General features: G+C 40.5%; 1 protein-coding gene across 1 annotated transcript; it reads left to right on the forward strand.

Annotated features, from left to right (window-relative positions):
- The first annotated feature begins 4,593 nt into the window (after window positions 1-4,593).
- Window positions 4,594-27,842, forward strand: LOC129721133 (protein spitz-like). The gene is made up of 3 exons (XM_055673317.1): window positions 4,594-4,810; window positions 4,943-5,160; window positions 21,450-27,842. The coding sequence occupies exons 2-3, from the start codon at window positions 5,091-5,093 to the stop codon at window positions 22,127-22,129; spliced, it is 750 nt and encodes a 249-aa protein (XP_055529292.1). The 5' UTR covers window positions 4,594-4,810; window positions 4,943-5,090; the 3' UTR covers window positions 22,130-27,842.
- Window positions 27,843-27,993: the final 151 nt, after the last annotated feature.

A 27,993-nucleotide genomic window follows, 5' to 3' on the forward strand; every position in this document is an offset into this window, starting at 1 on the left:
TTATTATCGCAAGTTGCAAGTGGACGCAAACCAGTCAAATACACCCAGAACCTAGGTTTTTGCGGCACTGCAATAATACCGGGCATAGATAAATCGCTCAGGTCGATGGTTTTTGTGCCCTGAGCTGGTGTTGAAACGACACCAACAGAAACCGGGATGGCTTCATCAAGTGCATCACGACGTCATTTTTTTAAACCAGGCCTCAATACAAGCGTGAAGGGGGGCGCCATTATTACCGGCTGCGGCCAGCGCTGAGGAACGGCGTTTTCTACTTTTGAGCCCAATTCTAGCACCAATAGCGTAAGCTCCTTAATTTGTTTGCGCATAATTTCAATTTAAGTTACGCTTTTTATCATGCCGTGGATTCGATCCGGCTTGAAATTCGTCCTACACGTAGGACAAATCCAGACAGCAACACCTTTGGTGAAACATGATAGTAGGTTCCACAGAGTCCACAAATGCAAGGGTCGATTCCAGTTACATCTTCCGAGCATTTTCCGCATAGATGCATTCCCAAGATGGATAGAAAAAAACGATGCACAGATTTAAACAAACTGCTCGAATTTGGCGGCAACAGCAACAGAACAATAAGGCACCAACAGAAGCACAATCAGCAGCTTTTGGAAATTTGTTTCACAGAATTACTGACTACTGATCACAGAGTACGAAAAACTTCAACGAACCGAAATAAAACGAGCGATTAACTAGCCAAACAAACCACACTCGTGTTAAAATAAAAAAAAAATAATATAAAAAACTGATAATCCCCGAAATTGGACGTCAACAAAAATCGTAAACAACGCGCAAGGCTGGTTTTTTTATGATCTTGACAGTTTCATGTGCATTTTTTCATTGGTCACTCTGAGGCTCTTCTTCCCAAAGTCCGCTTGAAATTTCGCCTGAGGACATTTTTTGAGAAGACAAAACCTCTATGCCCCAACTCTTTAATTTATCCCATGCATTTCATTGGCATCCTAATACAGAAGCACTGCAAGCTCGAGAGTAGGTTGACTGAGAAAGATCAGAAGGAAGCAAGAAAGCGCGAAAAGGCGAAGATTGTCAACGATTTGGAGATAAAGAGGGCGATCACTTTGAAGGTACTTGCTAACGTCGACGAACAGCTAAAAACGATGAAGGAGAAATGTTTTTCATAGTTTTGTAGCACAATTTTTGCACGGCATAAATAAACATGTGAAAATTATTTTTTTCTCATATGTTTTAAAAATAAAACACCGGGAAATTGTATTGAATATCATCGGGAAATCCGGGAAAGAACCGGGAAATCGAAAATTGATATTAAGTGGCCACCCTGCAATACGGCGATGTAAATGACACCATCGAGGCAGCAGCGGCTGAAGAACAACAAATCGGCCGGCAAAGATGGTGTCGGAGCGGAGTTTATCAAGGTGGGCCCAGATAAGTTGGCCGAGTGCCTGTATCGACTGATGATTTGGTATACCGAAAAGCTGCCAGAAAAGTGGAAAGAGAGAGATTATATGATGATGGATGAGCTCGAGGTATCGAGATACATCGATACCAGTCGTGAGTTCCGGAGGCGTGTTATCTACGGAAGTCGATACGTGGACACTGCTGGAGAAGAATTTGTGTGCACTCGGAGTATTAGAACGACGGGTGCTAGAACCATCTTCAGTGACGTGCAGGACGGTGTGTGGCGGTGGAGGATGAATCACGAGCTGGAGCAATTCGCCCAGTATCTCGAATGTGCTCTCGAATCCCGACGGATATGCTGGGCAGGACATGTTGCACGAATGCCGGACAACTACCCTGCAGAACGGGGTTGGTACACAACGGAAAGGAGCGCAGCAAGCTAGATGGTTACACCAGGTGAGACAGGATCATGTATTGGATACCCGCGGAAGATATTTTGTTTATCAGACTATATCTTAATAATGTTATTCCAGAAAACTAAAGTAAGAATTTAGCATAACATTTACCAACTAATTTCGAAAGAATAGATCAAAAAAGTATAGATTTCAAGTTTTTGAAATTCCTTTTTGAAGATATGGGAATTGTGTGAGATTTTCCGAGCTTTTACAAGCTTCATTGGATTTTTAGAGTTGCTTTTTTGTGTTAACACATTGTCTGTAGTTAAAGAGTATCTAAACATACATTTCTAATTAAATTCAGTGAACATTTTATTTTTATTTTTATTTTTTTTATTATTCATAATCTGGATTTTTGTATAGATTGTTCACATATTCTGCCTTTTATTATTATTAATTTTGAAAGATGTTGGCTTTTTTTATTTTTTGGGACTTGCATTTTCTCGAAACCTGTGCATTTTTAGACTGGAATTTTTGAGGGTCTTGTTTGTGGACTTACAGATTATAGGATTTTTGTAACTGCTGCTCTAGGTTTGTACCGTCGGGTTTGTAGAACTGCATTTTGTTATTTTATTTGTGTATGTAACTAGCTTTTTCAAGTTTAGGATTCTAATAACTTTCTGGTCTATGAATCCTCATTATATTCTATAATTTCTCATAATTTATATCAATACAATATTGGTTCGCAAAAGAGAAGATTTAACTAATCTTCTGAAATATTGTATTTCGATCTTGAAGAAATTCTTTTAAGCAATATTCCGACTGAGATAAATCGGTTAGTAGTATGGCCAATCTTCCACTCCTACCCTATCCCCCCGTCTGCATCTCGCCACCAGGAACGATCCGGGAGCAGATGTTTCACGGTTTTTCAATTCTCCCATCGCACGGCCGGCTTCGGCTCTCATCTGCAAGTTTGATGGCTAAAATTCAAATCTGGTTGTTAACGATACACAACAAGCCCACTTGCAACCTGGCCCCGGGGGCAAACGGGGTGCCAATGTAAAGTAAAACAGCTACAAAACAGCCATAAAATTGCCCAATCCCATCCCTCCCAGTCCGGTGGCCGCCACGTCGGACGGCGAGGTCCAAGGCGCCCAATTTCGATTCACTATAATTGTCTTCTCTTTCTGTGCTTGTTTCTGGCTTTTCCTCAATTTTTATATTCACATTTCATTTGCCGCTGCCGTTGTTGTTGTTATATGTGCGTGTAATACAGGGCTATTGGCTGCTGTTGCTGCGGCCAGAGTCTCCACATCACAAAGCGAAACCCGATCGAAAAGGCACGGCACAACAAGAGGCAACAGCAGCACCAGCAGTACCGACTGTCCAGTCCAACTGCTGGCCAGACCAGACCACAGACCGACCGGCCGAAGACCAGTCAGTTACAGTCGGTTCTCTTTCTTGTGCCACACATTCTTCCTAACCTAGCGAGAGCTGCCTCCTATGCACCTTCCTTCCTTTGCTTTGAGCTTTGGAAGCCGCTCTGCTGCTGCTGCGCTTTGCCATCATTATTTTTTCGTAATTTTCATTTCGTTCTCTCTTTATTTTTTCCAGAGATACGCTCCCCGACATCGTCATCGTCGTCATCGGTTTTTGGCGAGAAGGGACGGCAGGACGGACGGACGGACCACCATCGAAGAGAACGCTGGAACTCAGCCAACGTCCAACGACTGTCCGACGTCGCAGCCGGCGCGAGACAGACAAGTACTTGTGCATCGGTGAGACACGAACCCGTTGCTTTTTAGGCTGCTCGACCAACAGACCGGTTGAGAGTGAGGGGGAAGTAAAAATGTAATTGTTTTCGTTGCGCCATGAGTCCCGCAAAGTATTACGGAGATTGGTGACTCCAGCGGAATACAATGAAATTGGTGTTTTGCGATCGATTTTCCTACGACGACGAAAACCGTCAAGATCGACCAGAGCAAAGCCGGCAACAGCGACGACAACGACGACGATTGCTAAGCTGCGGTGAGAATGATGCCCTTGCCATCCGCGGACGTTGGTCAACTGCATCTGCTTCCTACCCGTTGTCGTTTGCGGCCAGTTTCCCCCGCCGCTGGCAGAAAGAATTCGAGCAGCAGCAGCAACAGCAACTTCAGATCCATTATCGCCTTCCCACGGAGTGCTGTAAGCAATGGAATGCCGTTGAACGGTCATCGATTGGTTCTGTGTTCCGCGCCTCTTGCACCCGTCACTGTTACACTAGCAACGGTTATAAACTTCCAGTGGACCAGTCCCGCTACCGCGACTAAGCTGCCACGGGCTTCGAGCGCAAAGTCTGACACTGTTCCCACTCGAGAATCGACCCCTGCAGCATTCGCCGCATCCACCTCCAGACGTTCGGGAAGGGGAACAGCCATTGGCCAGACACTCGTCGCGAGATCAAACTTCGGCAGCAGCTGCACAGGTGAATAAAGGCAAAAACCCACCCGGCCGGAGTTCCGTCGTCGTCATCATCATCCATGCTGATCTTACCTTTCAATCCCTCCCTCTCTTCCACAGCAGCAGAGCGCAGTGAAATTCAGTGTTCTGCCATCACCAGTGCAAGTGCAACAGCGAAGAATTGTCTATAGTTAAGTTTACCCTAGATAGCTAAGCCACTAAGACGAAAGGTAAAGCGAAAATAATAATAGTTTATTATACTGCCTGTCGTACAATCGAAGTGCCGCGCAGCAAGAAGAGCAAAAGACTCGTCGTCAAAAGCGAAGCATTTTTTTTTTTTTTTTGGAAGAAAAATCCCGTGTGAAGTGCTGGGAGAAAGACTCCCCCTAAGGTACAAATTAAAAAAAAAACCGAAGATTCCGAACCAAGCGAAAAAGAGAGAGAAAAAAAATTTAAAGTGAAAAGTTTTGCGCCGAAAGGCACGACGACGCAGAGAAGAACAGTGTTGTGCAGTGCTGTGCGGTGTTGATATTGTTGTTGTTGATGTTATTAGTTTTTCTTCTTCTTACTTTTCGCCACACACTGTGAGTAGTGTTTCCAGTCCCACCCTTCCCCCCGTACCTGCCGTCATCTGCGCGCATCATCCGTGTCGGTCTCGGTAGTACGTGAGAGAAGAAAGGAAGAGAAAAAAAACGGATCAGCACACACCCAAACAGCTCGAAGCAGACGAATAAGAAGAGTGAAAAACTAAAAGAAGACAGACTAAACGAATAAGAAGAAGACGAAGAAGTAATAATAGTAAAAAAAAAACGGAGAAGACGAAGAAGACGCCAAAAGCCAACCTCAAACCTTCATTCATAAGCAATGAATAGAAATATAGTAAAATTCTATGCAATACTATTCATCATGCTGTCATCAGTTGTGTTAATCACAGGTGAGTTTGTTTTCGTTGACTAATTTGCTACGTGTGAGTGTGCTGTTGACTAATAAATGGAGTAATGACTGGCGGAGCTGTTATCAATGATCTCTAATTGTTTTGCCGTTTTTTTACGCCCCTCACAGTTTATGTAGTGTGAACACAACACAGAACACCTCTCTTCCGTCCTTTCGTCCGTCCGTCAGGCCACTTGGTCGTTCGTTTAGAGTTAATCATGGGACCAAGGTTCAACCGCACGTAGTGAATCGCACGCACGCACCGAAGTGCACGCATAGGCCGCTGCCACCCGCGTTGTTGGAATGACAAAACGGTGATCGATGTCTGTGCCTGGTCTGGTACCAGGTTACGTGCGGGGTTAAAACCTGTAGTCTATGGGAAAATGGTGACGACGGACTTTCTAATCTATTTTTTTGTGTTACACTAATAATAAATAATAAGACCGAAACCGTTCTTAATTAATTCAATGGGTTGAATTTATCGTCTACAAGTGATTATCGTGGCAGCGCTAACAGCTCTAGCTTTATCGTTGATCATTGGGCATTATATTGGGGGAAATTTTCGGAGTGTTGTTATTGGGGATCATTATCACTCAATTTATTATGTGACCCTCTTTAACTATGCAAAAAGAACAAAAGGTAGAAGGGTCTACTGTGCCCAAGCGTCACAATTGTGTGGGCTATGCGTCACAAAATGTTCAAAATTTTTAATTAACTGTCAGCAGGAATGTCATGCGCGTGAACAAACATCGATTCACATCGTTTTTAACTCAAAATAGGGACTTTGCAATTATCAACTGAAAATCTAATTGAGTTTTTTTTTCTCTTCATCTATAGTTTATTTGACACGGCACAAATACAATCCAATGTTTAACGGCGCCAATTATATCTGGTAGCTTACTTTCTAAAGTATCTTAATAACTAAAAGCAAATTTTTTATCCTCGCTTCCGACTACGAGCTGAAACTAAATCTAACTTAAAGCTAGAATGTTTTGCATTAAAAGCACTGATTTGTTGTTTGATGGTTTTCCATCGCCATAGGTAAGTAGCATATTGAATATGTTCCGCTGCTGGGCCAAGATATTACGGACTGGCATATTGGGTTGTCTCCCTCGGGACCTGAGAGTATCGTGCGGGTCTGATTGCTGTTTCCGGATCCGGGGTCTTAACGTGTTCTTGTCGTTTGGTTGGATGTAGGCGGAAGGGGATAGGACTAAACTGGGGCGTGGATGGATTTCAGGAAAACGTATATAAAAGACATGTAGGATAGGTCACGGCTCGCCAAGACATCACGAACAGGAACAGCCGGCTGCCTACCTTCGGCCTGCAGGGAAGCTATTAATCTAGACCTGGCGTCACGGTGTACATGGCATGACCAAACAACGTGCTCTATGTCGTGATAACCTTCACCACAGGCACAGATACCACTCTCCCCGAGCCCAACACGACGGAGATGCGCGTCAAATCTATAGTGATTGGACATAAGCCGGGACATCACGCAAATGAAATCCCGACCTACATCCAACCCCTTGAACCACGGGTTCGTCGATACTTTGGGGATTATGGAATGTAACCACCTTCCCAGTTCCCCCTTGGTCCAAGAATTTTGCCAACTGATGATCGTATTTTGAAGTACAAATGCGAAAAATTCATTAAAGGCAATTGGTCTTTCATAAATATCACCGTTTGTTGCGCCCACCTTAGCCAAAGAGTCCGCTTTCTCATTACCCGGTATCGAGCAGTGAGAAGGGACCCACGCTAAGGTAATCTGAAACGATTTTTCGGATAAAGCACTCAGATTTTCCCGTATTTTCCCCAGGAAATACGGAGAGTGCTGAACATCTTTCATCGATCGGAGAGCCTCAATGGAACTGAGACTGTCCGTAAAGATGAAATAATGGTCCGTGGGCATTTTTTCGATAATCCCTAGCGTGTACTGAATTGCAGCCAATTCTGCGACGTAAACTGAAGCAGGATTATCAAGCTTATGGGAGACGGTTAAATTGTTATTGAAAATACCGAAGCCAGTGGACCCATCAAGAAGTGATCCGTCAGTGTAGAACATATTGTCGCAGTTGATGTTTCGATATTTATTGGAAAAAAAATTGGGGATCTGCTGCACGCGTAAATGATCCGGGATTCCACGAGTTTCTTCTATCATGGATGTATCGAAAAACACAGTAGAATCAGAAGTATTTGATAAGTCAACACGATTTGGAATATTCGAAGAAGGGTTAATATTATGGGACATGTGATTGAAATACAATGTCATAAAACGGGGTTGAGAGTTAAGTTCGATTAACCTTTCAAAATTTTCAGTCACGGGACGGTTCAAGACCTTACATTTGATTAGAATACGAGAAGACAGGCTCCAGAAGAGATTTTTCAATGGTAGTACTCCAGCTAAGATCTCCAAACTCATCGTATGGGTCGACTGCATGCAACCCAAGGCGATACGCAAACAACGATATTGTATTCGCTCCAGTTTGATCAAATGTGTGTTTGCTGCGGAGCGGAAGCAGAAACACCCGTACTCAATGACAGACAATATCGTTGTTTGGTAAAGCCTTATAAGGTCTCCTGAATGGACTCCCCACCATTGTCCGGTTATTGTACGAAGAAAATTCACTCTTTGTTGACATTTTTTCATCAGATACCTCACGTGACAACCCCAGGTGCCTTTAGAGTCGAACCAGACACCAAGATATTTGTGTACCAAAACCTGAGAAATCGTTTTACCCATTAATTGTGTTTGAAGCTGAGCAGGTTCATGCTTCCTAGAAAAAACTACTATCTCAGTCTTCTCCGGAGAGAATTCGATACCTAGCTGTAAAGCCCAAGCAGACAAATTGTCCAAGGTATCTTGCAATGGTCCTTGCAAATCGGCAGCTTTGGCTCCTGTAACAGAGATTACACTGTCGTCTGCAAGTTGTCTTATCGTGCATGAATTTGCCAGACATTCGTCGATGTCATTTACATAGAAGTTGTAAAGAAGGGGGCTTAAACATGAGCCCTGGGGAAGACCCATGTAGCTAATGCGAAAAGTTGCCAAATCGCCGTGCGTAAAATGCATGTGCTTTTCGGACAACAAATTGTGCAAAAAATTGTTCAAAATTGGAGAAAATCCTTGTCGGTGAAGTTTACCCGAAAGAATGTCAATAGAAACGGAATCAAAAGCCCCCTTAATGTCCAAGAACGCAGACGCCATTTGTTCTTTGCGAGCATACGCCAGCTGAATATCTGTTGAAAGCAGCGCAAGACAATCATTCGTCCCTTTGGCACGGCGGAAGCCAAATTGAGTATCCGATAGTAGGCCATTTGATTCGACCCAATGGTCTAAACGACGGAGTATCATTTTTTCCATCAATTTCCGGATACAGGATAGCATTGCAATCGGCCTATAAGAGTTGTGATCAGAAGCTGGTTTCCCTGGTTTTTGGATGGCGATCACCTTCACTTGCCTCCAATCCTGCGGTACAATGTTTTGCACCAGGAACTTATTGAACAAGTTCAACAAGCGCCTCTTGGCATTGCCGGGTAGATTCTTCAATAAGTTGAATTTGATTCTATCTAACCCAGGCGCGTTATTGTTACAGGACAGAAGGGCAACTGAAAATTCTGCCATCGTAAAAGGTGATTCTATCGTGTCGTGGCCCGGAGACGCATCGCGAACAATGTTTTGCTCAGGAACAGAGTCCGGACATACTTTCCTGGCAAAATCAAATATCCACCTACTTGAAGACTCTTCGCTTTCGTTGACCGTTACGCGATTCCGCATTCTTCGGGCTGTGTTCCAAAGAGTGCTCATCGATGTCTCCCTCGATGCTCGTTCACGAACCGACGCCAATATCCGCGTTTCTTTGCTTTAGCCAAGCTTTTAAGCTTGGTATTAAGCTCCGAATACCGTAAATAGTCACCAGGTGAACCTCCCTTCTGGAAGGCCAAAAACGCGTCGGATCTTTGCGTGTAGACATCGGAGCACTCTTGGTCCCACCACGGAGTGGGAGGCCGTTCTTTGATCGTTACGCCGGGATATTTCTTCGTTTGGGCTTGCATCGCGGCGTCGAGAATCAAGCCCGCGAGGAGGTTGTATTCTTCAAGTGGTGAATGATGTTGAATCGACTCGACCGCTTTTGAAATCATTTCCTCGTATAACTTCCAATCGACATTTCGTGTGAGGTCATACGGAATGTCAATTGGTCGCATGCGAGTTGACCCGTTAGTAATTGAAATAAGAATAGGCAGATGGTCGCTACCGTGAGGATCGAGGATTACCTTCCATGTGCAATCCAACCGTAGCGACGTCGAACATAAGGATAGATCCAAAGCGCTTGGGCGCGCTGGAGGTTTCGGGATACGTGTCATTTCACCGTTGTTCAAAACAGTCATGTCGAAGTCATCGCAAAGGTTATAGATTAAAGAGGAGCGGTTATCATTGTAAGGGGAACCCCAAGCCACAACATGAGAGTTGAAGTCTCCCAAAATCAAACGTGGCGAGGGAAGAAGTTCTATTAAATCAAAGAGCAGCCGTTGCCCAACCTGTGCTCTGGGAGGAATATATATTGAGGCAATACAAAGCTCTTTACCTTGTATTGTCATTTGACATGCGACAACTTCGATGCCTGGAATCGAGGGGAGGTTAATACGATAGAAAGAATAGCACTTTTTAATCCCTAGAAGTACTCCTCCATATGGGGTGTCTCGATCAAGGCGAATAATATTAAAATTATGGAAGTTGAGATCAATATTTGAAGTAAGCCAAGTTTCACAAAGGGAAAATGCATCGCATTTGTTTTTATTTATCAAAACTTTAAACGTATCAATTTTTGGTAAAATACTTCTACAATTCCACTGTAAGACAGAGATAGAATCCTTCATATATGCAGTTGAATTAGGCATCGAAGGATACAATCGCTGCAAGGAGGGGCCATTGGGCAGTCAACTGCTTCAAAATGATCTAACTGTTGGGAGGAATGCTGTAAGAAAAATTTTAATTGGATCGGGTACAATGTCAGAAATTTCACTAATCCAGAGTTTGTTTCATCAACTGGATGTGCAAAAGGAACAACTGGGGTTTTAGATGTTCCTGGCAGTGCTGGGAACTCCTTCTGGGACTTTAAATTTGCAAGTCCAGGAGGAGTTTGCTTCGGTTTTTCCGCAGCACTGTTTGGTTTGTTCGTACTTTTCATTACACTTTGGGAAATCTTAGAACCTTTACGGGGAAGTTTAGGAGAAGAAACATTTTTCCTCTTCCTAGACTCCCCAGGATTGGCATAAAATGTTCCCGCTGTTGAATCGTCAGAATCGGTTTCATCAGAGGACAACAGATCAAAGGGGTTTGATGTTATGGTAGAAGTGGTCACGCGTCTTCTTCAGCATCTCAGCGTAAGAACGCTTTGAACGCTCCTTAAGTGACCGCTTGATTTTATCTCTGCGCTGCATGTACACCGGGCATGTGGAGAGCTCATGCTGGTTTTCCCCACAGTGAATACATTTTGAAGTAGAATACTTCTCTCAGGAAGTTCGGCTACATAGGGATGTGAAATGAAAATCTAAAACCGAAAAAAGTGAAAAATATGTCCAATTTCAAATGCTAATAAATCGGTTAGTATTCGATGGATTTCCTTCGTTCTTGCAGCAATAGATTGGAAAATCTTCTAAGATTCTTCCCAATATAAGATAATTGCAATTTTCTTATTCACACTATTGTACTATTGAAAATAGTCAAGCCTTGTCAAAACGAAAAATTCGACCCCTGATTGGTCGTTATATGATTGCTTCCCAAGCACGGTCGACAGAATCATATACCTTGCAATTGAAAACATACTATTTGGCCTATATAAGAGCCTGTTTCAGCCGAAGCCGCTCATTATAGTTCTAGACAGCGACAACAGCAGTCGTCCTTCCTTAGCAGCAGCACTAGCCCTGTGGTTGGTCAATACGTCTCAGGAGCAGCGCGGTTCTTCTCAGCGTGTGTCGCCAGACTGATATTATTCCCCCCGTGTTGGGGCAGCATGAAGATTGCCATCAGGAAATCCAATTTTGGAAATCAAAATGCCTTTTTCAAGGCAAATAAACAAGGTCATTGAAAGTTAATAATTTTTGACAACGCAAGCAAGATTTTGTGTTGGATCCTAGCAATTCAAATTTGTCGCACCCGTCTAATTTACTAAATGTGAAATAGCTTCCACAGTGCATGTTGTCCGTGTATCTTAATTCCTCCACTGTTAGGGCAGCTCAAAGGTTGTGATCAGCAAGCGATTTTGAACCGCAAAATGCTTTTTTCAAGGCAAATAAAAAAATAATTGAAGGTTGATAATTTTCTGGCATCAACACAAGCAGACATTCTGTGCGGGATGCAATCAAATTCTTTTGTAGTTGTCTAATTTTCACTTTATTTAGTAAACCCCCCACTGTAGGGGCAGCGCAAAGGCTGCGATCAGCATAACCGACATTGAATAATAAACTGCCCTGTTAGTACGCATTCACAAAAGCAGTTAGTTTGACTATGCAGAGCAAATATGAAGTCGATTCAATCAAATAGCATAAACAGAATTTCGTCGTCTCCCAGCTGCCAAGTTGCAACATGATGCAACACGCAACAGCGAGCAAACGAAATCGCTTGATGTTACAAACCGCAATAAGAAACGGGTTAAAACCGTTGCGTGTGTGAGAGCACCATCGGTGTTTATTCGCTGGATACAAAAATCAAATGCGAATTGTGGAATTATTCCTCTAAAGAACATTAGGAAATGGAACAACTGAACAGAAAGGCGTGGCCTATTTCGTAGCGCCCTTCGGCTATAAAAGAGTGTTTCTGAGAAAACTAGCTACATTCATTAGTCGGAAGGTGAGCTGGATGGACCGTCCACAACGTTGACAGCAGTAGCAGCAGATATCAGCACTCAGCAATAACAGACAATAGCAGCGTAGACAATGTGAAAACACCTTTCTATTGTGTTGGCCGTGCGCATTGAGCCTCTGCCAGGCTAAACGCGAAAAGCGGCGCGAACCGATTCGCCCGGCCGTAGGTTAATCGGCTATCGGCGTAACACAGAGATGCAATCAGCGTCATATCTGATTTTAAATTAAACAACTAACTGTCCTTTTTAGGACAACGAAACAAATGAATTGAAGATTTATTATTTTCTTGCTCTGAGCTTTAACCAAAAGTTAACTATCTTAATTTGAAATCACATGTACATATCGCCAGTTGAATTCAATACTGGCACAACTCAAAATTTTGCAGTTTTGAGCTATTGATGGCAAACGATGCCAAATACCGACTGCCGGGGTAAGATTAAGCCACGGAGGTGAGATTGAGCCAAAACGGGAAATGTTTGTATGTTAAATTACTTGAGATTTACAAAACCTAATACCTTAAATTCAATACTTTATGAAACATGACATATTTATTCACAACTTAAAATGGAATATAGATAATATCAGTGAACTGTTTCGCTTAAAGAATGTTTCAAAGTACAGGGTGAAAAACATGCGCAAATAACGTTATCCAAATATGTCCCAGGAAAACCAACCCGATCAAAAAATCACAAGAACTTACTGCTCAGTTGGTACGTTAGGATGTCGTCTCCAATGTGTTGAGGAAATATTATGCATTGAACCTGTGCCGGCTCAGAAAATAATGTTTTTCCAAACTGTACACTCTTCGAGCCCTTTTGGGGTGAGATTGTGCCAAGCTATATTGAACGGCACAGTGTGCGGAATTCACATTCACGACAAAATTATATCAGTATACATCAAAACACTTGCATTGTTTACATAGGGTATGTTTTTTGTCCCCACAGCATAAGGTATGTTGTCTAGCTATGGTATTCTTTGAAATAATGACTAAAAGCTTGAGAAGCTTACTGTTCTCAATTGTTATATAGAAATTTTCAATTATTGATATTACTTATGGAATGTAGCAAAATTTTGTACACCAATTCTATATAAACAGATGACTTTTAAGAAAAGAAGGAGGGTTGTGGGTACGTTTCCAGAGGTATTAAGATCTCCAATGGAATATACAGTTGTCAATGACACATAATAATTAAAACGAAAAGTCTTCTCAAACTTCATGTCCTAACGTTTCCCCTTTTTAGGCTACCTGGAGACGCCACTATGTGTATAGAGACTGTCTATAAGCCACGTTCTCATAACTAATTACTCTATGCATCAATTTGATCTAGCCATACATTTTTATATAATTCATATGGTGCATAGTTTCTGATCAACCCCCTAAAGCCCCTTAATAGTCCACGTTGTTTATGGTCGTCCCTATACTTACTGTTTTATCATGTTAGTCATGTGGATTATTCGTAGACACACTACTGTTCATTTAACAGGTATTAAATTCAACTTTTTGTTTTTGGCACAATCTCACCCCATAGAAGGGGTGAGATTGAGCCAAAGTTCATGTATTTTTAGCAAAATTATAGTTTATTGTAACTCAACCATATTTGTTGTAGTTGATAACAAAACATTCTAGGATGCATTGGTGTATTTTGGATCGAACTCTTTGTTTGAATGTGTGCGTTAGAAGCTTAAGATCAAAAAAGCATCATTTTTGGCACAATCTCACCCCGGATGACGGTACTATAAAGTTTCATCTCACAAAGACTTGTTTCAAAATTCACAATATTTCCAGATATATAAGTAGATGTGCCTTTATTGCACAAATCTAAAATACCCCTAAAAAGACCGAAAAATGAGGTTACAGTTCTTATAACTTGCTCATTACCTGCACATGATGTACCCAAACAAGTTCAATAAAAATGGGAAGTTTTATAGTGGGATTTTTCACGAAAATGAAAAAAGAAATTTTTGACGCAAATTTTCAAACGCGTTTTTTTCGAAACTGAATTTTGAGTTGTGCCAATATTGAGTTCAACTGACGATATACTCTGACTGTTGAAACTTGTTTGCGCCGCAAAGAGTTTGTACTTTTCCTGTTCAGTGAGGTCGTATTTATATGTGCAAACTGTAATTGAGTAGTACTTCAACTTCATTTGCACAGAATACTGCCAATGAGCGGTCAACATTTATTTACTAGGAAAAATGACTGACACGCAAGCAGCCGGGTTATCTCTCTTGTAAAAGTATTCTACCTCATCTTGCGGTCGTGGCTTTGCACACAACCCTCCTGTGATTTTTCAGCATTAACACTGCAAGAATCTTCCGCATGAGTCTCCCCACACTTGCTACATCGTGCCTTATTGCAGCAGTAGGCGGCTGTGTGGCCTAACTGCTTGCAATTGGTGCAATTCATAACACGGGGTACATACAATCGCACAGGCAGACGAACCCGGTCGATCGAGACGTGGCTAGGGAGTGCAGATCCGGCAAACGTAACGCGAAACGAGTCTGACGGAGTGTAAACTTTATTACCGCCGACGAGAGACATGGACCGCAATTGCTTACAATCCAAAATCTTCGCCTGTGTTTCGGTATTTTTGAAGCAACCGGTTGCGCTTTTTAGGATACACTCGACAGACAGACTCGAATCGGTTATGACACCGTCGATCTCCACGTCTCGTGCGGGTATGTAAACGCGATACTCGCGTGTGAAGAGCTCAGGGCAAGCGATAGCATTGGCCTGTGTCAGATCACTGACCACGACACGGAGCTTGTTAGGTCGGACCTTGGGAATTTCGGTCACGGCCTTGTATCCCTTCGTCAGGTCTTTCGAAATTTGCAGTATGTTTAATCGCTTTGAATTCACTCCTGCCTTTGGACGAAAATAAACAGTATAGCTGCCCTGTTGAGATCCGTCCGGGTAAAGCCTGGGGCGAGGGGGGACTGGAGAACACGCACGTCCGTTTCTGTCGCGTGTTCGACGCGGAATGAAGGACTGTTGTTGTTCATTTGCAGATCAAATTTAATGTTGATCGCATCCCTGTGCTACCCCGACAGAGGAGATAAGGGCATTTTATCTGTTGAAAGCTGTTTTTACACTGAAAATTTGACGGCCCATATACTTTGAAAGCCAGCATTCCAGAACGTTTGTTAACACCTGAACCTTTGATAACATAACCTTTGATAACATAATTTTTATGCAGATAATAGAAGCTGTTCGGGTGTTGTGATTATTACTGAAGAAAAAAATGATTCAGTACGTTCTGAGACATGTAGATGAAGTCAAATTTATAACTGTTCCAAATTTGAAGATGTAAATTAATTCAAGAGCAAATATTACCTCAGGTATTCATTTCATCCTGAAAAGGACAATTTGCTGTTTAATTTAATATCGGATAAGATGCCAGTCAAACACTCAAAACTAGACGGCTCAAGTATTTTGAGCGCCAGCTTTCCAGAACGTTGGTGTGTTGTCAAAATGAGGCAACTTTTCATTGGATGCATTAACTAGTCCTCGCTATCGCACAGAGACAGCATGTCACTAGAGAAAGTCACTGCAGCTACTATCGATGCTGAGATCCGCTGCAACTGCTGCGCTATTCGTTGCCATGCCACAGCTGTGACCGCTATCCGCTGATATTGGTATCCGCTGCACTTCTGCTGCTGCTAAGGAAATACTGCTGTTGTCGCTGTCTGGAAATAATATGAGCAGTTTCGGCTAAAACAAGCTCTTATATAGACCAAACAGCACATTTCAAATAATTCTGTCGACCGTGCTTGGGAAGCAATCATATAACGACCAATCAGAGGTCGAATTTTCCGTTTTCACAAGGCTTGACAATTTTCAATAGTACAATAGGAGTCTCTTACGGACCATCGTCGAGTTCGGACGCGCGTGCTGCACTATAGTATATTTATACATTTTTTTTACTACTTAACTTTTTTTTGTACCTCAACATTTTTTTTTCATCCAACCGACGACGTGTGGAACGCACGCAAGCATTCAAAAGTAGTTTATTTGTTTTTACTTGATAAGGTCACTTGTTAACGTCGCGAGTGCAATGAAGTGCGGTATCGTAAACTGTGCGCAAGGTGACAATCGCTACCTCTGGCGTTGTCACGGAATCTGTAACCGAACATTCCATGCTGCGTGCATAGGTGCACAAAGAAATCACGAGGAAATCCTGCTGACTTTTATGCTGCCGCTATGTCAGGACTGCCAGGAAAAGTTCGTGACCGACCTAAATCTTAGGGCTCTGACATCTCATCTCAGAAACATCACAGAAAATATCGGAAAGACGCTGGAAGTAAACCATAAGCTGCTTTCAAATTATAAAAATCTCAGCGCGACTCATGATAACTTGCGGGAGCATATTGAAAAAAGCCTGAATGAAATTAAACTTTCCAACGCCGCGAGCAGCAACAAAGCCAGTGCCGCAGAAATAAAAAACAAAATGTCAACACTTCTTGATACACATTCGGACACCTCAGCAGCTGTTGAAGCGATGGCTAAGTCAGCAGCGACAGCAGCAGCAGCAGCTACAAACTCAACGACAGGGTCAATAAACAAACTACTCGCTACAATTGAAACCGGTTCAGCGCAGTCTAATGCTGATTCTGCTCTTCGTGAAATTCTAGACGAGGTAAAATTTGTCTCTGGAGCTATTACCAGTCTCCAAATTAATCAAACTAGCGCATCACAACAACACAAGTCACTGCATGAAGAATTAAATCAAACTTTGGCAGCTAACAATAAAGCTACGAAGCGATTTTTGGGCAATAAATGGCGCTGGATGCCAGACTGGTCGGAATATGATGCTAGAAAACGGACTCGTAGGCTCCAAGAAAAGGCTGCCGAAAAATCTAGACGAAACAGGAAACGCAGGAGGCGACAATATATTGAATCGAAAAACTTCAACTGCAATCGAAACCATACCACCAACAGCAACAGTAACAAGACAACGAATAGTAACTATATCAACAACAACCACAAGTTCACACACACTTACCAAAACGACCAGATCCGTGTCAATGGATCGGATAAACAATTACTGGCAACCGCCAAAGTTAAATTTGCCGGACCACCATCAACTATTGACCACCCTATAGCAGGCCTCGCAGTTCCAAATTTCATCAACTTCCGGAAGGGTGAAACCATAAACCCTTACCGTTCAGACAACCAGAACCAACATAATATTGAATCACCACCAGGTCATTTCAGCAACATTAGAATCGCACCCAACATCGTGGTCGCTCGATCCCATGCGGCCTCCTGTTGTCAACCTAACACAACAATCAGCTGTTGGAGACGGGCGTTTTCTGAAGGTGCGTTTACGAGATCCAAAAATTATGCACCTTGTACGTCTTTACCTTGCGTACATGCATGACAAAGACCCAACGGTTTGCTACGACGGTATGACGAAAACCAGCATACAAATTACTTTGGCATCAGAGGGACTACCAGTAGCTGCGGAGGAGCTCAGAAAATTTTTCTTCGAGGTACATGAAGAATTCGGCGTACCGAAACAAGCGGCTTCCGAAGACCTTAATTCTTATAGTAGACACTTGAACAACCAGAGGATTCAATCCCTACAACGCGCAAGGGAAAGTGTCGACAAATTTTATAAACCGATTTTTCGGAAATAATGACTCCTTTCGATGAGAAAGAGGTAAACAATTCTCAGTCAGTCGACCTACTTCCCAAAATTTCTTCACTGAAACTGAATGCGAATGAAATTTTGATTTATTGTCAAAATTTCAATCGCATGAGAAGCCCTGCAAAAATGAAGGAAATTTATAAAAATTTACTTAGCGCATCCTTTTCTATTATCCTGGCTACTGAAACCAGCTTTGATGAAATTATAAAAAGTGAAGAAATTTTTGGTAGCGCCTATAATGTATTCAGAGATGATAGGAATTTTGTTGAGTCCCAAAAGAAGTCAGGCGGCGGAGTATTGATAGCTGTTTCGTCTAACTATAGTTCCGAAACTATCAAAACAACAAAAGTTAAGGAATTTGAGCATGTGTGGGTTAAATCCCACATAGCAGGTGAAATACACGTGTTTGCCTCAGTTTATTTTCCTCCTGACCAGGCTCACAAAACCACTTATGAAACCTTCTTCCAAATTACTGAACAAATTTTGTCACAACTTCCTCCCGAAGCTGAAATCCATATTTATGGAGACTTTAATCAACGCCATGCAGATTTCATGAAGGACTCAGAAAATGAATGTATTCTTCTTCCAGTCGTTGGGGACAATGAAACACTGCAACTTATTTTTGACAAAACCGCAAATTTCGGACTGAACCAAATCAACCACATCAAAAATCAACAGAACTGTTACTTAGACTTTTTATTTACAAATATTTATGATGATTTCTGTGTGACTGAATCATTGAATCCTCTATGGAAAAATGAGGCGTATCACACGGCAATCGAATACTCTTTATTTATACATGCGCACCAAAAACCCAACGACTATGAATACGAGGAAGTCTTTGAATATGGAAAGGCAAATTATGAAAATATTCGCAATAGATTAAACAATGTTAACTGGCAATTTATTCTTAAGAATAGAGGAAATGTTGACGTGGTGGTGGATACTTTTTATGAAATTTTATTTGATATAATTAAACAGGAAATACCTCTGAAGAAAAGGAGACGTACTGGAAATACAAAAAATCCTGTCTGGTATAATAGTCATATAAAAAATTTGAAAAACCGTAAACAAAAAGCACATAAAATCTATAAAAGACACAACAGAAGTGAAAATTTAGCAATCTATTTGGGTATATGTGATCAACTGAATCTTGCCATCAGTAATGCGTTTGATGAATATAATGCAAAAACTGAACTTGAAATAAAATCCTGTCCGAAGAACTTCTATAGTTACGTGAAAACTAAACTAAAATCTGACAATTTTCCATCTATAATGCATCTTGACGAAAATGTCGGGGATAACTCGGAAAGGATTTGCAATCTTTTTGCGAAATTTTTCCAAGAAATCTATACAACATTTTCTGAAGAGGATCGCGACCAAGATTATTTTGCATTTTATCCAAACTTCTCGAAGGATATTGGTGTAAACCAAATTCATGTGCAGGATATTTTTCAGGCGTTGAATAGCTTAGATGCCTCTAAAGGTCCTGGACCTGACGGAATTCCGCCAGTATTTATGAAAAATCTTGCAACGGAACTTACAGCTCCATTGTTCTGGCTCTTCAATATGTCATTGGAATATGGATGCTTCCCATCAAAATGGAAAAGCTCGTTTCTAGTGCCTATTTTCAAATCAGGCCGGAAATCCGACATACGTAATTATCGTGGAATAGCCCTAATTTCTTGCATTCCTAAACTATTCGAAGCAATTGTAAATGAAAAACTATTTTCCCAAATTAAAAACCGAATAACTGAGAAGCAACATGGCTTCTTCAAGGGCCGTTCAACATCGACCAATTTACTTGAATTTATAAATTATTCATTGAATGCAATGGATAATGGAAACCATGCAGAAGCTCTTTACACAGAATTCAGTAAGGCATTTGATCGCATAGACATACCAATGCTACTTTTCAAATTGCAAAAAATGGGACTTGAGCCAGAACTCCTGAAGTGGCTCGAATCATATTTAACCAATCGCCAACAAATAGTTTAATTTAACGGACAAAACTCAAATCCGATTCTAGTCACTTCTGGTGTCCCCCAAGGCTCTCATTTAGGACCTCTTCTTTTCATCTTGCACGTTAACGACATTTCCTTTATTCTCAAAAAACTAAAAGTGTTAATTAATGCCGACGATATGAAGCTCTTTTTGGAAATAAGAAATGAAGAAGACATCAATGCATTCCAGAATGAAATATACATATTCTACACATGGTGTAAAAAAGCTTACTAGAGTTAAATGTAAAAAAATGCAACCACATATCATTTTGTCGAAAAGAACAACACCAAACATTACAATATCATTAGGAAACCAAACTGTAGCAAATTGTGAAAGAGTTAGGGACTTAGGAGTTGTCTTAGACTCCAAACTAACCTTCATTGACCACTACAACACAATAATCCACAAAGCTAAAAACATGCTAGGATTTATAAAGTGCTTTTGTCACAACTTTCAGGATCCGTATACCATCAAAACATTATATATAGCCTATGTAAGATCGATACTGGAATACTGCAGCATTGTATGGTCACCCTATACAATCACACACGAAGAAAGAATAGAATCGGTACAAAAGCAATTTCTATTGTATGCTCTTCGTAAATTAGGTTGGACATCATTTCCTCTTCCATCATATGAAGCTCGTTGCATGCTCATAAACATACAATCATTGAAAGAGCGTCGTGAATTCGCAATAGTGTCATTTGTAAACGACATCGTTTCGCAGCGCATTGATTCAGCTACACTTTTATCTAAGTTAAATTTCTACGCACCTCTTAGACAACTTCGAAATCGAAACACGTTTGCCACCGATCATTACCGCACAAATTATGCAAAATTCGGACCCTTGAATCGTATGATGGCCACTTACAATCAATACTGCGAAACCATTGACTTTATAATGTCTCGGCATGAACTTAAACACTTTTTTAGCTCAATACGCAATCGCAACGCTTATTAAAAAAATAGTTTGTAAGTTAACATTGTATTAGAATATTAAATATTGTATATTGTCTACTTCTGATTGACGAAATGAATAAATAATAGTTTGAATGAGAAAATTGCCATTTTCTGCATTTGAAAAGAATCTTAGAAGATTTTCCTTTTTATTGCTGCAAGAACAAAGGAAATCCATCAAAATCTAACCGATTTATTAGTATTTGAAATTGAACATGTTTTTCACTTTTTCCGGTTTTAGATTTTCATTTTACATTCTTATGAGCCGAGTATGTAGCCGAACTTCCTGAGAGACGAGGTTCTACGTCAAAAATTGTAAGCAATGAAGCGGTATCCATAAAAAATGAGTATTTTCATTAGGCACATTTTTCTACTGCGTTACGTAGCTTTTAGAAGGGGGTAGGCGGTGGCGTTACGTTTTGTTACATATGGGGGGTAAGGGACCAAGAAATTGAATAATTTTGCGAAATGATTATTTTTTTAATTTTCTTAGGTCCAATGAAAACGGCTGTGCTCCTTCAAGGAGCTGCCGAACGGATTTTTATTACTTAGATTTTGACTTTAGATTTTTATTACTTTAGATTTTGAGATGATCTTCATCCATGAGCTTATGCCCACAGGGAAAAAGCTAAGAAAGCATCCTTTACCGTTAATGTAGTAACGTTCGAGAGATAACTGTTATCTATTTCCTAAGAATAAAATTATTTCAAATGTATTTTTTACAATATGTTTGAGCTCCTGTATGTGTGAGAAATTCGCTTTAGTTCTATTCTTGAATTAACTATTAATTTTCATTTCCTCATTCCTTTCACAGACTGCTGTTCAAGCAGATCCATGCCAAAATCACGCCCTCGGCCCGTATCGCACTTCCGTGGTGTGATAACGACATCGTCGGCGAAGATCACCACCACCAATGGCAATGGCGATTCGACCACGTTCACCCTGATAACGACCAAAACGACATCGACGACGGTCAGCGAGTCCCAGTCGGAGACGACCTCGACGGTGACGGACCCGCGCAGCGGTCCCGGACCCGGTCCTGGAGGCGGCGGTGGTGGCACTAGAACCGGCTCCGCCACCACCACTACCACAACCAACTCCGGTAACGCCCACAACAACAACAAGGACCAGCTGATGCGAATGGGTAAGTGCTCGCTACTGTTCGAGGAAAACTACTGCCTGAATGGTGGCAAGTGCTACAACTTTACGATTGCCAACTCGACGATGCCCACGTGCGAATGTGCGGACGGATTCATGGGTGAACGGTGCGAGTCAAAGTACTTGGATGGGACTTACCTAAGCATGCGTAAGTCCAAGATACACATCGAAACGGCCAGCATCTACTATGGGGCGTTTTTGGCACTGATAATGGTGCTTATTTTGCTATATTGTCTGCATTACAACCAGTCCGCGGCTGCGGCCGCTTCGTCCTCCGTCGGGGCGGGAAGCAGCACCACCAAGCTGCTGCGGAAGAGCAAAAAGGTGGTGAGTTAGCAAGCTTCCTTCCGATCATAACTAAACCCACAGAAACCCTTAAAAAAGAAGTACACCGCGCCAGGTCGTATTTCGTTTCGTTGTTTTGTTCATGTTGGATTTAGGGTAGCAGTTTAAGGGATCGGTTCCGATCCGAAGACGACGATAAATTATGGACGATTTGAGACACATTATTACACGTTTTTGGCAATGTTATGCCCGATTATTATGTAGCCTCCAACGAGGTTTCGGCGCTAAATTGCAACAAGTTAGATAACGTGAGAGAAAAAAAAAACATTGCGCGGTCGGTCATTCGAGTTTCCAACGTTCCGAATTGACTGTATTGTTGTTCTTGTTGTCGTTGCATGCAGGTTATGCATGGGTATGAAACCGAAGTAAGATGGGATCGCTGGAAACTCGGATGCCGTCAGCAGAGCCACCACCACAAAAAAACCAAGAAAAGAGTGGCTTGTTTGCGCTGGAATAGCAAACAAAACTCGCGCACACATTGGACACATAGATAAGAAAGATAGAGAGAGAGAGAGAAAGAGATAAAAACGCTCGAATTAGTAAGACAATGACAGAAGAAAAATGCATTAATTTATTGCTTATCCTTTATATTTTCTTCCTTTAGAAATATTTCCCAAAATGTATAAAGTAGTTGTTCTAAGCAATAGCGCATAGTGTAGGAGGGAAAACAATCACAAGGAGGTTGATAGAGTTAAGAGATAAAAAGTGTAGGTAGTTGTTAACACGTAAGTAAGAACAAACATCTACGCCTTTACAACGAAAACAAGAGACAGAGAGAAAAAGGGATAATAATACAAAGAACAAACAAAACACAAAGCAATAATAGTAACAGTAACAAAAGCTAACAAACAATAGAACAAAACAAACGAGTCAAACCGTAAGTGAATTTCAAACATTTCAACAAATAGACAGGTTTATTTTCCTTTTTGTTGGTTTTATCAGTCACATACCCTCCCATACAAACAGAAAAACACACCCATATTTGCCCCCCAAGCACTAACGAACTAAACGAGAGCCAAAGAGTACGTTTTAGTACTTTTAGAATTTGTAAGAGCAGCAGTAAACAGCTTAAGGATTAGTTTTTTTTTGTTCTGTTTAATTATTATTATTTTCTTGTTTACGCAAAGCCAGATATTATATGCATACTTAATTACTACTAGGTAATCTCACAAGGCGAGAGCGCGCGCGCTCGCAAGTGTCTAGCAAGAATTAAACAAACAAAAAACGTAAGGTCGTAATCTAATTGAATGAATAAAGTTATCCATCGGAAGAGGGAAACTCTGTCCGCTGATTAGTTCTTACTAGCAGTGGTGAGAGAGAGAGAGGAAGGAGGGAGTAGAGGGACCTTGCGATTTGAGGGGCGAGTGGCGATTGTTTAGCAATTCGACTTTTGTGGGACTCAATTTTATTCTAAGTCTTGTCTTGCAATCAGAGGGAAATGAAAATAACAAAACAGTCTGTCAGCTAAATAGTAATCATAAGAAGCACATTGGCCGCTGTATGTTGAGATATGTATGGAATTTCGATAAGCGACCATTACAATTCTCTTCGCCTAATCGTGATTTTTTTCCTTAATTTTCTTCTTCAAATTTTTCACTCGTGAAGTATGAGGCCGTTTTGAATGAGGCTAGGAACAAAATTACAGATTATTAAATGAATTAAAAAACACTAAATGACTTAGTAATTTTCTATCAAAACTATAAAATGTCGATTTTTTTCTCTTTTCTATGATATAAGTTAATCCTTCATTTTTTATCATCAAAAGAGAATGAAGTATATAAAAGTCTGGTCTCGTTTTACAGTTTTGGAATTTTTTAACAATTATGCGATTGAATTTTGTAAAAATGGGTATAAATTTGAAGTTTATAAAAGTTCTTTTCAAATGCCTTTCATATAATTTTAACCAAAATTTTAAAAGATTTTTAAAACTGAACTGACGCACGTTTCTAGTAATGCGCCGGTTGAAAGACTAACTAGCAAGACGTACAAGCTTTACAGTCGAGTTTTGTATACTTGTCAAATTCATTGAATTTTTTTATGTTACAAACGAAAAAAAGAGGGATTACTATCTCCGATATTTTTCGGTGATTTGTCTGCTAACGCAGCTTCTTTACTTCTATGCCGCAAAGAAGTAATCTGAGTCCACTTTTTTCTCACTCTTGAATAACGATGTTGCTGCTCTATAATCGCGAGGTACAGAGGATGTGAAAATCTTCATCATTATAGCCTGTTTGGAACTACAAAAGAGGTTTGTTGCCATACTACGAAGAGGTAATCTCAAGAGCCTACAAGCAGTTGAAACTCATCTTCGGAAATGCCGATGGATTTCACGATCCGATCGATTGATGTCCGTTCAACACGACTTCAACTGACCGCATAGAAGCTGTCCAGAAAAAAAAATGTGCGTGGGCCAAAGATGTGAATTATCACTCACGCTCATTTTTTTTGAAACTGTCATACAAAGTTTGGCAGAAATGTGCTTTTTGAATGAGCTATCGGCTTGCAGAAATAATGAGTGTTAGTGATAATTTACATCCTTGCGTGTGGCACTAAGATATCTTCCCTGGTACTCCCTATGAAGACCGCTGCACAAGTAACCTTGTTGCAAAGGTCTTGACAAATCTAATTGATTTACCTACTATTAGCGCGGCATTAAACTTCTTCACTCCGGAAAGGAATCTGCGTCAACCAAACAGTAAAAATAGTAAGGACATAGCCTCTGTATATTGGGATACCCATTGAATGTCGCTCAGAATTCTCAAATTTTTATAATTTTTAAACTTTACCTTTTTTCATGATTCCTTTCTTTAGAAGTGGTAGTAGCCATTTTTATTTCAATTTTGATAATTTCATCGTGTTCCTTGGAAAATTTCACATAAGAAACAACTATATAACATTTTTACGAAAAAGTTGTAAATTTCGTAATTATTTTATTTTATAATTTATAGACGTAAGACACCCGAAAAATAGTGATAGGTGAATTTTGAGGAAAATAAACCAAGGAATCCAGAAAAAATATTGTTTTTGCCCGGAAGTGTAGTGAAAATTTACATTTTTCGGCCAATGCAGCTAATTTTATTTTAAATTTGATGATTTCATCGTGTTTCTCAGAAAATTTTACGTAAGAAGCACTCACCACTCCGTGGTAATATGAGCCAATCTTGAGATATAACATTTTTACGAAAAATTAATTCCGAAATTCAGAACTATTTTTAGTAAAAATGCTATATCTCGAGATTGGCTCATATTACCACGGGGTGATAAGTGTTTCTTACGTAAAATTTTCCAAGAAATACGATGAAACCATCAAATTTGAAATAAAATTAGCTGCATTTGCCAAAAAATGCAAATTTAGTTTTAAAATACAAAAATAATCTGTCTGGCAACACTTCAGGTCAAAAATAATATTTTTTCTGGATTCCTTAGTTTATTTTCTTAGAAATTAACCTATCACTATTTTTCGGGTGTCTCACGTCTATAAATTGTGAAAAAAATTAATTACGAAGTTTACAACTTTTTTCGTAAAATGTTATATCTCGAGATTGGCTCATATTACTTCGGGATGATAGTTACTTCTTATGAAAAATTTTCCAAGGAACACGATGAAATTAGCAAATTTAAAATCAAAATGGCTGCATTTGCCGAAAAATGTAAACTTAGTTTTCAAATACAAAAATAATTTGTTTGGCAACACTTCCGGTCAAAACATATATTTTTTCTGAATTCCTTGGTTTATTTTCTTCAAAAATCATCTATCAGTATTTTTCGGACATTTTACGTCTATGAATTGTAAGAATAAGAAAAAAGAAATTTTGAACAAAAAATGCGTGACTTTGCTATAAACAGGGGGTCCCACAGAGCGGGGGGGTATTCCAATCGACACCAAATTTGGGATTTTTCCAAAGTTTGTGCTTTTTCGTGGTCACTTTGTATGGAATGACCCATATTGAGTGGTATTCGGTCATTTTAATTGTTTTTTTTTTTCAGAAACCGGAAGTCGTTATTTTTCACTTCAAATGAGCGCCTGGAGTCAATTTTCGACCTCTTGGCATCATTCTGGTTTCGGAAATTCTTATATTGGGTGGTGTTCAGACACTTTAGACTGTTTTCCATATACAGTGCTTTGCTCGATTTTTTGACGTTTTTTTTCGTTTTTATGACGCTTTTCAAAAAAAAAAATCTAAATCAAGATTCATATACTACCAGTTGTTGTTCACTTGAGCCTTGTGTCCTTAGGCATAGCCAGATTTAGGAGGGGCCAGGGTCTGTTCTCAGGGCATGTGTATAGTTTTATGAGCTCAATTCAATTGCTCATTTTCCTGGATCCTGGATTTGATCATCCTTCGCATCGTTTCTATGATGTTTTGCTCGCTAAAAATAGAGACAAATATATGAAGCGCTCGATAATATTTGCAGTCAAAACTGAAAAATGATCTTATTACAAAATTTAGGATCTTAACAGAAGATAAAATAAACTCAATTTTTCTACCCGGGACATCAGCCTTGTCAAGCAACCGTTTATACTAGTTGTTGGAAAATGTTAATCACATAAACCAAGATGTATCAAGAATGTTCAACTTCCAGATATTATCGAGGATCGCGTAGCGCTTGGATGGATCGTTCATTATTTAATGAATGGTCTTACAATTGCTTCACACCTGCAGTCAGATAATTTTGGGGTATAGCTTCAAAAGGCTTTGTTATTGCTGGATAATAGAGTGGCAATAAAAATCGTTTTTTCAAATATAGTTTAGCGGTAGGGCTCAAAAGTTTCGTCTTCTCGAAAAAAATCCCCATGCAAAATTTCAGCTCGATCGGACTTCGGGAACACGTGCCTCAAAGTAGTCAAAGTTTCAACTTTTTGACCGATGAAAATAATGTGCAGGTTCTTTTCTATGCCAAATGTCTAAGAAATGCATGAAACGTCGAGATCTGGTGTTAACTCGAAAAAAAAATTAAGCAAAAAATCGAGTTTCTGGGACTTTAAAAAAAAGCTCAAAATTTTTAAACTGGGAGACTTGAAACTATGACCGCTTTGAGGCACGTGTTCCCGATGTTCGATCGAGTTGAAATTTGGTATGGGAACTCTATTCGAGAAGGCGAAACTTCTGACCCTTACCGCTTAACGAAATTCAAAAATTGTTTTTTTATATATATGCTATTGGCCCCAAGCTTCCAAGACCCAGAAAGTTGCTTTTATAGAAAAAAAGTTTTTTCGAGGTAACACCAAATATCGACGTTATGGCATCTAAAAAAAAAATCGATTTCGGCAATTTCATGTGCTTTTTTCCATCGATAATTTTCGTGAAACTTTGACCGCTTTGAGGCACGTGTTCCCGATGTCCGTTCGACTGGGGACTTTTTCGAAAAGATGAAACTTTTGAGCCCTACCGCTGAACGATATTCGAAAAATCGATTTTTATTGGCACTCTAGTCTGCATCGCTGTCGTTCCACCTCCACGGCAGTCTTCAGAGAGAACAGCGAACAAATCTTCGTTACACAGACTCGATTCAACTTGCTCCGTGCAGATAGTAGGGACACTGAAGCGCAGTATTCTAAGTTCGAGATGTCGCTGAAGTTTTTGGTGATACGCAGTATAAATCTCAAATTCCCGCTAGCCTCGCCGATGATGACTCATATGTTGTTCGAACGTTAGCTCTGAGACGAGTAGTACTCCAAAATCCTTGATACAGTTTGTAGTTGTAGCTGAAAATCAGTGGACTACGCTTTCTGGAATATGTTATTATTTCGCATTTGTCGACGTTCAATTGCATGCGGTTGTCCGAGCACCATTCTACGAAAACCCCTTACTGAAGCTGGAGCGCTTCAGGTCGTCAGCGAATGTCAGTCAAGG

Source organism: Wyeomyia smithii, chromosome 1 (assembly GCF_029784165.1).
Source record: "Wyeomyia smithii strain HCP4-BCI-WySm-NY-G18 chromosome 1, ASM2978416v1, whole genome shotgun sequence".
Taxonomy (NCBI): domain Eukaryota; kingdom Metazoa; phylum Arthropoda; class Insecta; order Diptera; family Culicidae; genus Wyeomyia; species Wyeomyia smithii.

What these genes read in the sequence shown, in the direction of transcription:
- LOC129721133 (XM_055673317.1), top strand. Translation starts at nt 5,091, where the DNA reads ATGAATAGAAATATAGTAAAATTCTATGCAATACTATTCATCATGCTG. An exon ending in ATCAGTTGTGTTAATCACAG is followed by an intron (nt 5,161 to 21,449) that starts GTGAGTTTGTTT and finishes TTCCTTTCACAG; the next exon opens with ACTGCTGTTCAAGCAGATCC.